Below are 14,962 nucleotides of genomic sequence, written 5' to 3' on the forward strand. Positions count from 1 at the left end.
ATAACTTTTTGGGCAGAAGCTCTTAAAAAAGATCTTCCTTAGGATTCAAATTACAGGCCTTCCTGTTTCCTCTGCTGAGTTTCTTCTCGTTTCAGGTGACCACTGCTAGTAATTCTATCCGCACTCTCATTCACTCAAGAATGGCAACCTTAGGGAAATAAAGGCTGTTGTTAATTAAATAGTGGCTACTTGACTAATTTTGACAGCTGAAACAAATTGCAGAATGCTGTTTGCACCAGTCTAAACACACATTCCCCTTTATGACACTGACAGCACCCTCCTTTAGTCTGATGGTATCTATCTGCTCTTTATCCAGAATTCTGAGTTCAGTAACCCATGCGGTTGGGTCCTTAGAACACCAATCTTTGCTACCTCTTCCCCTTCTCACTGGGCTTTGCTTGTTCAAGTTCTGTGTAATTTTGCAGTAGAATAGCCCAGCAGGGTCAGACTGCTGCAGAGAGAGATGAGAGGAAGAGCAGAGAGTCTGGCCAGAGGCTGCTTGTTCTTAGCTCAGGACCTCAGACACTTGCCTGTGGTCTCTGCTAGAGCTACAGGGCAGCCAGGCTGGGGTCTGGCCATGAATTTGGCTGATAGCTGACCCTGATCTGCTGACTTGACTTTATGGCTTGATCTTGGCTTTTTCAGAATTGCCTGCACTACTGGCTTAACCTTGCTGCTGTTGCTGACCTGTTCTGGAGGTTTTTTTGTTCAGGTACTATGGGATTGCAACTCTTGTGAGGACCTTGCTTCATGACTGGTTTGCTGTCAGCTTCAGTTCCTGGCTGACCTTCCTTTGCAGAGCATCCTGCTTCTGCTACCTGATAGAGACCTCTGAAAACAAGAAAGTCACTGCCACTCCTTTGGAAATGTGGTCAGGGTGGGGGAAATCCCACTACAGATGTGCTAATGAGAGTTAGGTAAGGTATCCATTGTCATGTTGGTTCCTATGCTGAGGTTCAGTGGTTTCACTTAGCACTATTCTTTGCTGATAGGTGTCCACCAACTGAATTCTCACTGACATTTTAAACCCATTCTAGGAAGCCTTAGAGTAAGATCTGTTTCTCAGCATACAGGCCCTTGATGACCAGAGTTTCTTTTATGGGCACTGTGTACTCGTAGCCAGGTATGTGCCAGTGCCCACAGATGTTAGAACAGACAGCATGAAAGAAAATTACCTCATGTTGTGCTAGAGGAGGCTCAGGTGAGATATTGGGAAAAAATGTTTCACTGGCAGGGTTGTCAAACGCTGGGACAGACTCCCCAGGGAAGTGGTTGAGTTGCTATCCACAGATTTATTTCAAAGATATGTAGATGAGGCACTTAGGGCCACAGGCCATTAGATTTAGTGCTGGGTTAATGGTTGGACTTGATATTAAAATATTTGCTAACTAAAATGGTGCTATGATTCTGGGAAAATCATGCAGGAAACAGCAGAAAAACTCTGAGATATTTTGCTTATGAAACTGAACACAACACTTACCAAAATGATGTGCTAGAGTTGGAACAATATGAAGAACGTCTTCATGGATCATCAGGTGACTACGAAGTCCATTTTACAGTCAGAAGGTAGAGACTTCAAAAAGTTGTCAGTCTAGCAAAACAAACTTTTGCTTCTAAGAATTTTGAGACACTAACTGGAATATGGACTATATAATGTAAAGAAAAGAATAAAGTATATCACAAGGGGGTTTCTATCAATAAGAAAATAAGGCTGTGGAATTAGGTCTGAGTAAAATGGTGACAGAAAACTTCTGCAGTAATGACCAAGGTCATAATTACTGAAAGGAGCTATTGGGCATGTTTCATTCTGTTAACACCAATGTCGATTTGGTGACTCCAATGGTCCCCTTAAATCCCTTCTCTGTTGTTCAGGAATTACCACAACAGACCCTCTGAATAAATCATCCTTTTGCTGCAGATGCAAGAGAAGATTGCTGCAGAGCAGACAGAAAGGCCTCACTCCATAGTAACCATATAGCATTTTAATCTGGTACTTGACAATGAACTCTGCCCTGAGGATATGCAACATCTCAGGCTTCCCTATACTATGATCAACACAGTGCAAAGTATGCAGATTAGTGAAGGGATGATGAGCAGGATTAGTGGAATAGGTATTGGTCAGTGAGATACAGATTGGGCTCGGGCAGGCAGCCATTAATGAGCCCGTATTAGTCCCAGAGAGTCAAGCAAGGATGTGATGGTTTCATGAGTAAATTTGCAAATTTTCCTGGTTGGTATTAAAGTCAGGAGAGAAAAAGATCACAATTAATGCCTATTAGATCACTTCTTACTAGTTAGGCTATTAGTAGACTCCAGCTGTTATTATTAATGGCAGATACCAAATCACACTTTGGTTATTGACTCACACTCAGACACTCACCCACTGTTACCTGGTATCACAAGGTGCTTGTGGCCTTGAGAGACTGGAGAATCTTGATGTTCTGAGTTTTTCTGTTCTTGTGAATCCGCAGGACTGAGAGTCTCCTGACCTTATGTATTCTTAGGAGAGTTTCACTTGTCTCTCAGCACCTACCAATTCTTTCTTTGATCTGGTTTCTGGTATCACATGCACAGGCCCTGCTCTTTCATGCAAATTCACCCCATGTGGGCTTTTATGACAGAAATGCAGAGCCAGAGTTGATCCAAAAGCCATTATGTGTCCCACAGGACACTGTCCTGTCCCAAGATTTGGGACAGGACAGCAGTAATCTTTACCTCCAATCCCTCTGAACACAGTTCTTTTGTATCTATGGGAAATTTATACCTTTACTGCTGCACATTATAAATAGAATTTCAAAGTACAACACTGCAAGACAACTAAGAGAAAAACCACTCTTGCCTAATTGTTTCAATTCAGAGTATGAGCCCCTTTGTTCAGAGGCCGTACACATTTCTGAAGGCTTCCTCCAGGTCTTACGACTGTCAGTCCCATACGCCTGTGAAAATGAGAAAGATAAGCACACCCAAATGCGTGTCTTGTGGTCTGAAGTTAATACAGGCTGCTCCAACACTTGGTTTGGGGCTGTGTAAGTACATGTGCCTTTGAACTGCCGTTATCTTGAAACAAAACATAGATGGAGTTAAGAGATGAAGGTAATACACTGAGTGCTAAGGTAAAGAAGGGGCTGCCTGAAGGAAAGCAAGCAGTTAGGAAGGAAACCACTTTCTTCCTTACTCGGGCTGGGCTGGAGGGATTTTGAGTTTCAGAGAAATGAGATGCATCCTGTGGTTAAGATAAACCTGAGCTTGGAGATGGATTAATCTCCGTATCTCAAACTGACAATGGTTTAAACAGACATCTGAAATGAAGTTACCTGGAGTGGTATTTACCTTTGTGTTAACTTTATGAATGTATTTGTCAAAGCCTTCCAAGAGCTAGTTATATATTTACTGTCTTGTGAGCCCAAATGCTTTTGGAGAAGTGTCAGTCAGAAATTTTTCAGCAAAAGTATCACTTGAAGAAAGTGGACTCTAAGGAAATATTAATATTTGACAAAATTTGGTTTCAGGGAGGCTTCAAGAGTGAGCCAATATGATTTTTATTGTAAGAAAAGATAAGATGTATTTCGTTTCAGAATAAACTATATTTTGATCTTATGACCCATTGAATGAAGAGTTAAACAAATAGAAAGTAAAGTTTTAATGACTTCTTTTAATTGTGGTCTAAGGCATATGTTTTCAGTGCACTTCCACTGAGACATTTTAATTTATACATACATTTATACAGGGGTCTTTTTTTGTGATATTGCTGCTTTCTGTACCATTTTACCTCAATAACTTTAAAAAATCTTTTTATGTGATTCTCTGTTACTTTTCCCCCCTCAAGTTTTGTTAATTCCAAGTAATTATTAAATCACTATTTATTCAAACCATGTGTATTAAAATTAAATGTCTAGGATTTCATGTTAAGTGTGCAGTCAGCTAACAATGGAACAACTGATACAATGGCCACTGAAAATTTGCATAAATTGTGGCAGATTATGCTCTGACCTTTGCTTGAGAGATTTGTGAGGAGTAGTTTTTAATTAAATGCCAACATCTCAGTTCTCAAGATCTAAATGATTGAAGTTTCAGTAGGAACCAGGTGATGTGTATGTCTGTGTTTATCCTTTTTTGTAAGATAAGGTTTCTAAACTTTTCCTCTGAATATTTAAATCTTTCATCTCTGAATTTGAAGATACAAGTTAAAAACAGTGGACCAGGTCTCTCTGGTAGCTGGTTTCCAAGCCCACAATTTCTTCAGACCAAACCAGCATAACACCACAATTCTAGCTTAAGCTGCATCTTAGGGATGCAAATAACTCATTAATCAACATTGCTGCTTGCAATGTTTGTATATTTTCTTCCTTCAGCACTGTGATTGTTTATTGCTAATAATTTAAATCTGTTTTCCTTTTGTAATTCAATTACAGGTTACTATGAGTGTGTGTGTGGGCATGTGAGACGGAGAAAGTGGGAACTGTGCAAGTGTATTTGCTTTGTGAATAGCTATTGATCTAAAATGTGTGGTAAAAAATAGTCTCCTCATTAATAAAAGACATAAAGATAAATATTTTTTGCGCTCTTCTGCATGGCAGAATCTTTTGTCAAGGAAAATGGAATTTGCAGTAAACATTATGTCTCATGTCTTGATACATAAAGGAGAAAATCTGTTCAAGAGTTGCCAGGTCTGTTATTATGTACAGCTGATTGAATCCTTAAATTTTCATATTTGGAAAACAGAAGAATGACTATATCTTTACAAGGAAATAATTTCAAAACTGAAAATTTAGGCATCAGATGTGATTAGTCACTTTTTACTAATGTTTGGAGGGTTTTATAATTTTTCATTATAATAAATGTATTAGGCATATTTTCAATATGCTATGTTAAAGTTATTTGTTACGTTTCACAAGTATCATCTGCGTATTGGCATTAATCAAACTAAAATCAGGATGGTAGTATTGCTGGTAAGGTATATATCCAGAAAAAGACAAAGCTGTGGATGTCCAGGAAAGCCTTAAAAATGCAATAGGATTTTCCATTTCTCTTAGCTGAGGATAGAACGCTTTGATTGTAAAAGCCCACCAGCAGTTACAGGGATGCAAACTACAGTGAATAGCTGTCTGCATGTTCTGTTAGTTGCTGCATTTAACTCTTTCTGTGTTAAATGAATAGATCCTGTGGATCATCCTCCTTTGCATTTCCATATTGTGCCAAGAAATAACAGGCAATTAAAAAAGAATGAATACAGTACAAGCTGTGTCAATTAAACTGCATCAGCTTTGTGACTGCTGTCTGAAGAGATTACAAAAGAAAAAGTGAGCATCATACACATAAACTAGAGTCAGCCTAAGTATTACCAAAAACCAAAGCTATGGAGATTGTATGAAATTGACTTGGTAAAGCAAAGTGATTGGATCCCCTTAGGGATACATAATGTGTCCTTATGCTTCTACCTCTGATTGGAAGGAATGTGTCAAACACTGAAGACTCTGATGATATTGCCTGTCCAGGAGTTGAAAATTGTGGTTGTATCCAACATAAATGATGAACAAACACGTAGTTGAATGCTGAGATACAGCAATAGATAATTAAGGAAAGCTTAAGGAAACACCAATTAATTAGTTTATTAATTCCCTTTGTACTGCTGGTCTCTTGCACTTGTACCCAGTTATACAATAGTCTATGTTGTTCCCTTCATTTTTTCTCAGACCCTTTTCTTCCCTTGCTTCTGCACCAAGAGTGCGCATAACATTCATCTGCCCTTTCAACCCTCTTCCCACATTTGAGAGTGCAAGTTATTCTGTGTCTTATAATTACACAGTGGGATCTTCTCAGCGTTTGTCAAGACAAGGCTGGGAAAGAATTTGGTAGCTCTTTCCTCTTAGACTATTTAAGCTGCTGTCTGTGACTTCAGCTTTCTACTGGCTGTGCTGGTTTATCCACCAGCCCCTGCCCTTTCAGGCCACACTGCGATCTGAGGAATGCTCGTTAGGCCTCGGCCTTGATGAGCAGCCCTCGGGCCCAGCTCCTCTTGAGCTCGTCAGAAACACCGTCTGCTCCCGGAAACTTGCGCTGCCTAATGAGCTCCTGGAATTTTTATGAACAACCGTGGAAACTTTTTTTCTTGCCTGAATGGTGTAACATTCTTATTCTCTCACTCTCAAGGAAGGGGCGCTGACCCGAAGCCTGGCCAGGTTGGAACATTGTTATGACTAAGGCCCGCTCACTTGCGGCCCACAAACAGCGCTCCAAAATGAGACCCTTGGAGCTCTCCTGGGCCACAGTGGCTGTCACCAGCTACCTCCCTCTGGGCCAGCAAACTTTCTTTTGCTGCACTTGGAGATCACCAAAAAACAATGGATCCTGGGCTGACATCCCCACTCCTAGAGGCCTCTTTGGCCATTGAGGAGATGCAAAGGCATCCCAAGTGAGTATTTTGTTACCTTCGTGTAGGAATGTGCCCCCTGTTGATTGAGTGACAAGACTATCCTTTGTCTCTTTTAAAAGGAAAAAAGCCCAGATGTTTCTTTCCTCGATTAGGTAAAAAGGCACCTCATAGGATCTGGGGGACTTCACCTCAAACTTAATGATAGCCAATTGGACAGAAGCCAAAAAGCAATTTACTAGAAAAAGAAGAGAACAAAGAAACTAATTGCTTTTGTGAGGTGTTTTACCAGGAGCAAGAACCTCTTGCCATGGCTCAGTTTTTCTCTGTAAAGAGGTTTGTTATTGTGCCTTTTATTAAAACTTTTCTGTTTCCAACACTACCACAGAAGCCATCCTGCTGATTTTATGCCTTCTAAGGTAGCTGAGCTATCTTGGGTGTGATATAGATCTCCAAGAGCTTCTGAGACCTCACTCAAGGAGACCATATATCACCTTTGAGGGGAATTTTTCACAAGCACCTTGCACTGACTCTTTATGTCTGTGTGCATACAAGTGTGGATAGCTATGGCAAAACAGGAGAAATGCTGCTCTCTCAGGTGCTTTAAGTATCTTAGGTATCTAAGTAAATTAGGCCTGTAAGTAACTTTAAGCTATAAGCTAAGTTAAATACTGTCGAGTGCTATTCCTTTGCTAAATTTTTAAGTTTAAGGTATAATTTAAGTTATGTTAAATGCTGTTCAGTGTTGTTCCATTACTAAATTGTCAAGTTTAAGGTACAAGTAAGGTACTGTTAAGTTGGAGGGCTATTAAGCTTTTATGCTGTATTTCTTTTTATCCTTGCCCTTTCCATCCTTTTATCACACACAGCTAAACACACACACACACAAATAGATAGTACTTGGTTAATTTCTGTTTAGATTGAGTGGATTTTTTTTGTTGCTTTTTTACCTCTGGTGTGCCTTAACCATCTAGTAAATAGTAGAGTGAACCTTGCCAATGACCTTTGTCATGGTGTTGCTTAGTATTAAATCTGATTTTTACTGATACCCTTGCTGGTGTTTTTTTAAGCAATCTCAACTTTCAAAACACTGAATAATGAGGTTTTCTATTCAGATCTCCTTTTTTCCCCGATAAGTGATCTGGGAATCCATGAGTGTAAGATGTACTTATGGATACAACCTTTCTGTGACTATGGTAAAAACGAAGAGTGATTTGCTGACAACTCCCTTAAGCAGAAATTTCCTTTGTTTTTTGAGCAACTGACATTAACTCCTCCTGGACTTTCACAAACACATATATGCAGTCATAGCTGAACTGAAATTTCTGCCCATTCTGCATTTTAGGTTAATTCAACACACATTTACATATGTGTGAAACTACTTGAAGATAATAGAATATTTGTTTTTCAACTCTGAGCTTAGTGTAGTGTTCCATTCCATTTCATGGGATAGATGAAAATAATTCAAAAGCTAAGTGCAGATATCATAAGTTTAATGTCCTATCATTAAAGAAAGATAGTTTTCTAAGAGATTTCACTGCATATGTAAAAGGTGCAAAAAGAGCTCAGTGAATTGGCCTGAATACACAACAAATTTTGGCTTGTGAAAGACTCTTGCAGCTCAGCCATGAGTAAGACTTGCATTTCCATATCTCAACAAACTAAACTCCTCTGAGATGAAAAAATAAGGAATTTTGGTTAAGAAATTGTCCATTTAATAGATGTGTATTTTGGTGTATGACTCTATCCAGTTAGATGTTCCATTCCTGCCTTTCATTTCAATATGCACATGCAGAGTAATAAGGGACCATCAGATAATGTGCCCAACTGCCAATTGTACATGTGCTGCCAATTCTTAAATCATGTTCTGGTGGGCACTGAAAGCAGAGTCCATCAGCTGTTGTCCAGAATTTCCATAATGATGAAAATTCCAGGCATGCTTATAGGAATGCAAATCAGAGAAGGATCCTGTAGTCATCTCTCATCTAGATGTTTGCATTTCATGCATTGAGCTAAGGATTCTAATCAAATTACTGTTTTTTCACTTGGAAAAGACTGTGCTTTAGAAAAGAAATGGAGTCTATTCTCTTTTTTGAATTGCTCACTGATGACTTTTTTCATCATTAAATTACAGTCATATAGAAAAGTACTTTTAACAGATAAGGGCTTTGTTTAAAATGCTGACCTCATTGCTTTATGTTACGTGTGTGCAGTTTCCTAGAAAATCTTGTGTTTTCCTGGATGCTCAATGTGAAGAGCTACAGGACAAGATGATTTGCATGATGTCTTTCAGCAATGTTAGAGCAGGATGAGCTTTGAATTTTGTTCCTTTCCTGATTTGATTCACCGTACCAGACGTGAATCTAGCTGCCATTGCAGTAATGTGACATTGGTGTGTGTGGAAATAGTTTGTATGTTTCAGAAGGGTCTGATTCCATGACTTCCAAAGCTTCTTCAGGTTGCAAACTGGCAGGTTTAAGGTGAAGGGAACAAATCACCTTTACATTACAAAGAGAACAGAGAAAAGAGAAATTGCCTGCTCTCAGACAAGATACATGTCTTCAGAGCATCCTAAGCCCAAGAAATATAATTCTTCTATTAATACAGGAGTTACAACTTTCCTTCCCAGAACAAATCCCTTGTCAAACTCATCTTATAATTTATCCAATAGAATGCAGGGATTTAGTAGATGGTGTATATAATGCATGTTAAAGATATTTTTCTTCATATGGCCAGAGTTAGTTAGGAGGTTAGTTACCGAAAGAAAGGTCTCCCAGAAGACTGACCCTATGAGGAGCCTTCCAATATTTCTTTTGGCTTTCCCTCTTAGATTTCCAAACATATGCTAAAAAACTGGTAACTACTTGATGAAATTTTATTGAAAGGAAGCTTTGGAGGAAAGATGTACTTATAGAGGCAGGAAAACAGCACAAGAACTGCTTTTGAATCCCATGTGCATGAGGAATGTGGAGTAAGGGAACATAAAACCAAATGGTGTGAGAGCAGCTGTTCAGGGTGTCCCTGCTGAGCAGCCGTGTGCCTCAGAGCTCAGGCAGGAGCAGGACAGCACACACGGGTTGTGGGTTGAGCACAGCCCACGTGTTCTGCCTGTTGGTGTGGTCAGAGAGCTCTGAGGTTTGTTCCTGAAGGCCGGTGAGGGGAGAGCAGGGAAGGGCAGAGGATGGACCAACCCTCCCAACACGGGTGTCTCATGGTGCTGGGCTGGGAACCAGCATGGTGACAATGCATGGTGCTGACAATGGCATGTCAGGGTGCCACTGCTGTGGGCTCAACTTCTACCATCCCTGTTAAATGGCATAAAAATGTTAATGGAAGCCAGTGGTGTCACCTGTGGCACAGTTTATGTCATGAGGGAAAGAAAGACTCCATCTCAAGTTATGATTTGACTTGTTATTTATTAATTTGTAAAATAAAGCAATTCAGTCACAGACCTCAGCTCAAGTACAGGTACATTGCTTCAAACAGATTGACAACATCCATCGAGACACATTGATTCAGTATGGGCATAATCAATATAAGGCTCAGGTCAAGTATGTTTCAGTGACAGTCACTTTAAAAGTAAATAAAATCCCAGTGCAGCTGGAAAGGATTCTAAAGCTCCAGTCCTACTGTACCAAGAATGTAGTGAGATTTTCCTATTAGCTGCGATCACAGGACTTTGGCGAATCCTCCAGTGCATCATTTCACTGGAAACACAGACACTGGTCACTCCTTCAGCAAGAGCAAGGAAGCTCAAATGTCTATGTCATTTCATACCGAACCTCGCTGGAGTTTTAAAGACACTTTTAGAGTCTACAACCTTTTTATCTACAATTCAGCAGTAGTGAAATATTATGAGTAAGATATTCCCATCTTATTAGGAATTTTTCAGCATCATCTTTAGGAGCTTGTATTAACCAGAAACAGCATTCAAGCATCATATTCCCAAATTAAATGTGAGCATGCTTGTGATCAAGCAGGGGTGATCTGCTTGTATAATGAATTAGTAACTTTAAGCATTTCAAGAGGGATTACAGTCTGGTCTGAATCTTGTCCATGATTTTCTGCTGTCTTAAAGAGACTGGAATTTTCAAGGAAAGAAGAGTAAATAGGAGGCAATTGTCACCTTCTTCATAACTCAAGATTAGTAATCTAATCTACCCATTTCAGTTTCTATTACTTTATAACTCTTTTGGTTTAAAATAAGTTCACTGACAACTCAACTAGACAGTCCAGGATAAATCATGATATTTTACATGGATGTAATTCTGACAGAACAGTTAATGTGGTGCCAAATCCGAGCTGGCAGCTTTTGAAATTTGGGATTGCTCCAAATTAAGACCAATGTGTGTGCTGTAGGGCAGGCAGCCATTACAGCTATACATATGGATTTTGGGGTGCTAAAACGTAAAAACAAATTGTATAAAAGAAAAGTGAAAGCTACGAAATATGTAACATAAAAGATAAGTAAGGAGCAGACTGACTTGATGGCTTTCATATGGGCTTCTAAGCTGCGATCCCTGAAGCCACTTGCATTATTTTGCATGCGTCTGGTGTGGATCCACAGAGACCAAATCAGCAGTACACTTGAAACAACAGACAGTATTAAAGGCATAGCTACACCAGCAATATAAAGAAGAATTAATAAACCAGAGCTGTCTTTCCTTGTGGTTGTCCATGCTGAAGAGTTTGTCATGGATGAAGGAGCAGTGATGTTCTCGTGCACACTGTGGACATCCCAGGCGAAGGGAGCTGCAGTTGTGAGGGAGAAGAGCCATGATGTGAGCAGCATCCAGGGCACCAGCCTGGCAATTCTCAGCTTCAGCCAGATGAAGAAAGACTGCGTAAAACTGGCAACCTTGATGCAATAGAAGACACTAAGCCAGGCTCCAAACCAGAGGCTGGAGTAGTTCAGAAACATATAGCCTGTCTTGATAAATCCAAAGATATTTTCTTCAAAATAGGAGGGTTCATAAAATATAGTTAAGAATAAATCCAGTATAATCCAGCATTGCAATGTAATTTTAGATGAACTCAACAAGATCATGATCATATCATATGGGAGCCAGATTTTGCTCCCAATGCAGCTCGATGAACTGACAGCCAAGATTATTCCATTTCCCAGAATTCCTGCCAGGGATTCAATTATAGCAATTGACAGACAAAGGAGAGCAAAAGATGTCATCCTTGCAACTGAAGAGCTTGTGATCATTACTCAGCTTCTCCTGGGCTCCTGAAAGTCTCAGATCTGGCAGGCACTCCAATGCCAGGGAGCTGTTATTGGCAATGATCACCTATTTATCTCAGGGGCAGAAGTATCCTAATGTCATTTAACATTTCTGCTGTTTTACATCTTGTTTTGGGGTTGGTAGCTCAAATGATTTGTCTAAGCATGCAAATGAGGTCAAGATTCAATTACACAGCTTTCATTTTGCTGAAAGAATTTGCATTGGAAGGGTTATGGAGCAGGTGAATTGTGGTGTTTACAAATGTGGATTTGCACTCCAGGGTCTGGTGTACATCATGCCTAGATTTTTGTTTTATAGTTGATGCCTTCATGTCTCCCTTTGCTGCACTGTAATCTCTTTAGGGTTTTTGAGATATACTTGACATGGCCTCTTCTCTTTATCAGATATTTTCAAATTTGTCCTGCAAAGAGGATTATCATGTTTTTCTTTTGTGTTTGGAGATATTAAAGCATTATAATTTTCCAATAGAACAGAGGGATTTCATAGTTGGTGTATATAATATGTGTTGAAGATAGTTTTATTGTTATGAGAATAGTTAATTAGCTGGTCAGTTGCAGACAGAAAGGTCTCCCAGAAGACTGACCCTATGAGGAGCCTTCCAATATTTCTTTTGGCTTTCCCTCTTAGATTTCCAAACATATGCTAAAAAACTGGTAACTACTTGATGAAATTTTATTGAAAGGAAGCTTTGGAGGAAAGATGTACTTATAGAGGCAGGAAAACAGCACAAGAACTGCTTTTGAATCCCATGTGCATGAGGAATGTGGAGTAAGGGAACATAAAACCAAATGGTGTGAGAGCAGCTGTTCAGGGTGTCCCTGCTGAGCAGCCGTGTGCCTCAGAGCTCAGGCAGGAGCAGGACAGCACACACGGGTTGTGGGTTGAGCACAGCCCACGTGTTCTGCCTGTTGGTGTGGTCAGAGAGCTCTGAGGTTTGTTCCTGAAGGCCGGTGAGGGGAGAGCAGGGAAGGGCAGAGGATGGACCAACCCTCCCAACACGGGTGTCTCATGGTGCTGGGCTGGGAACCAGCATGGTGACAATGCATGGTGCTGACAATGGCATGTCAGGGTGCCACTGCTGTGGGCTCAACTTTCAGCATGTCTGTAAAATGGCATAAAAAATGTTAATGGAAGCCAGTGGTGTCACCTGTGGCACAGTTTATGTCATAAGGGAAAGGAAGACTTCATCTCAAGTTATTCTTTGACGTGGAATATTTTAATTTGCAGAATAGAGCAATTCAGGCACAGACTCAGCTCAAGTACAGGTACATTGCTTCACACAGATGGACAACATCCAAATGAGACATATTGAACTAGGATGGGCACAGTGAACACAAGGCCGAAGTCATGTATGTATCTGTGTCAGTTACTTTAGAAGCATGCAAAATCCCCCTGCACCTGAAAAGGGTCATGAAGCTCCAGTTCTGATGTAACAATATTGCAGTGACACAGATCATTATTTCAGCAAGAGGAGAAATATCAAAAGGAGGAATCTCAAAAGGCCATGTCATTCTTTCCTGAACCATGCTGGAATGTTAAAAACACCTTTAGAATCAGCAGATATTTTGCTAGAATTCAATCAGATTTGAAAATGATGAATGAGATATTCTGAAAATATTGGGAATTCCTCAGAATCCTCTTGAGAAGGTTTTAGTAACCAGAAACCACTTTGAAGCCTTATGTTCACGGAATGTGTCCGTGCCTGTGCTTATACATGTCTATTCTATTTGTATCAGGTGTTGTAACTTCAAGCATTCCAAGAGATTCCGATGTAGTCTGAGCCTTGGCCCTGATTTTCTGCTGCCTTAGGGAAACTGTGATGATTTCCAAGGAAATTAGAGCAGACAGTAGACAACATACACAATTATTCTTAACAAGACTGACATCTACATAAAGCAAATTCCTACCTTCCTATTGAATGCTGATCAAGGCCCTAATATACTCATTCCAACATCTATTATTTATTCCTATGATGATTTCAATTTAATTGTACTGGATCTAAACTAGAAAGTCCAGGCTAAGCGATTGTCTTTTACATGGATGCAGTTCTGCCATGACAGTTAGTGTGGTTCCAAATCCTAGGTGGCAGCTTTTGAAATTTGGGATTGCTCCAAATTAAGACCAATGTGTGTCCTGTAGGGCAGGCAGCCGTTAAAACAATACAGATTGAGTCTGCATTGCTTAAAGCTGAAAAAACATTGAAAACGATGATAAGGACACAAATAAAGTATATAATGTAGAGGAAAAGGAAGGAGCAGACTGACTTGATGGCTTTCATATGGGCCTCTAAGCTGGGATCCCTGAAGCCACTTGCATTGTTTTGCATGCATCTGGTGTGGATCCACAGAGACCGAATCAGCAGTACACTTGAAACAACAGACAGTATTAAAGGCATAGCTATACCAGCATTACAGATAAGGATTAATAAACCCAAATTGTCTTTCCTTGTGGTTGTCCATGCTGAAGAGTTTGTCATGGATGAAGGAGCAGTGATGTTCTCGTGCACACTGTAGACATCCCAGGTGAAGGGAATTGCAGCTGTGAAGGAGCAGAGCCATGATGTGAGCAGCATCCAGGGCACCAGCCTGGCAATTCTCAGCTTCAGCCAGATGAAGAAAGACTGTGTAAAACTGGCAACCTTGATGCAATAGAAGACACTAAGCCAGGCTCCAAACCAGAGGCTGGAGTAGCTCAGAAATGTAAACATTGTCTTGGCTGCTTTTAGCAGGTTTTCTTTGTAAAAGAAGTCCTCATAAAATATATTCATTAAGTAATCCAGTGTATTCCATGACTGCAAAATGAATCTAGATGAACTCAGCGAGATCATGATCATATCATATGGGAGCCAGATTTTGCTCCCAATGCAGCTCGATGAACTGGCAGCCAAGATAATTCCATTTCCCAGAATTCCTGCTAGGGATTCAATTATAGCAATTGACAGACAAAGGAGAGCAAAAGATGTCATCCTTGCAACTGAAGAGCTTGTGATTATTACTCAGCTTCTCCTGGGCTCCTGAGAGCCTCAGATCTGGCGGGAACTCCAATGCCAAGGAGCTGTTATCGACAATGGTCACCTATTTATCTCAGGGGCGAAAGTATCCTAATACCATGTAATAATTCTCCTGTTTTACATCTTGTTTTCTGGGTTGATGTCTCAGCTGCTTTGTCTTAGCATGCAAATGTGGTTGGGATTCAATTACATAGGTTTCATTTTTGTGGAAGTATATGTATTGGAAGAGTTCTGGAGTGTGTTTACAAATGTGATTTTGCACTCCAGTGTCTGGTGTACTTCTTTACATATCTAGATTTGCTTTTCTGTCTAATGCCTTAATGTCTCCCTTTG

The 14,962-nt window shown here is 40.1% G+C and overlaps 2 protein-coding genes across 2 annotated transcripts; both read right to left on the minus strand.

Annotated features, from left to right (window-relative positions):
• Window positions 1-10,622: 10,622 nt before the first annotated feature.
• On the minus strand, window positions 10,623-11,555 carry LOC135442765 (taste receptor type 2 member 40-like). The gene has a single exon (XM_064702948.1). It carries the CDS (start codon window positions 11,553-11,555, stop codon window positions 10,623-10,625), a length of 933 nt encoding a protein of 310 aa, XP_064559018.1.
• Window positions 11,556-13,651: 2,096 nt separating this feature from the next.
• Window positions 13,652-14,584, minus strand: LOC135442770 (taste receptor type 2 member 40-like). Its single transcript, XM_064702963.1, has one exon. It carries the CDS (start codon window positions 14,582-14,584, stop codon window positions 13,652-13,654), a length of 933 nt encoding a protein of 310 aa, XP_064559033.1.
• Window positions 14,585-14,962: the final 378 nt, after the last annotated feature.

The sequence above is a fragment of the Zonotrichia leucophrys genome, chromosome 1 (genome assembly GCF_028769735.1).
Source record: "Zonotrichia leucophrys gambelii isolate GWCS_2022_RI chromosome 1, RI_Zleu_2.0, whole genome shotgun sequence".
NCBI classification, from domain to species: domain Eukaryota; kingdom Metazoa; phylum Chordata; class Aves; order Passeriformes; family Passerellidae; genus Zonotrichia; species Zonotrichia leucophrys.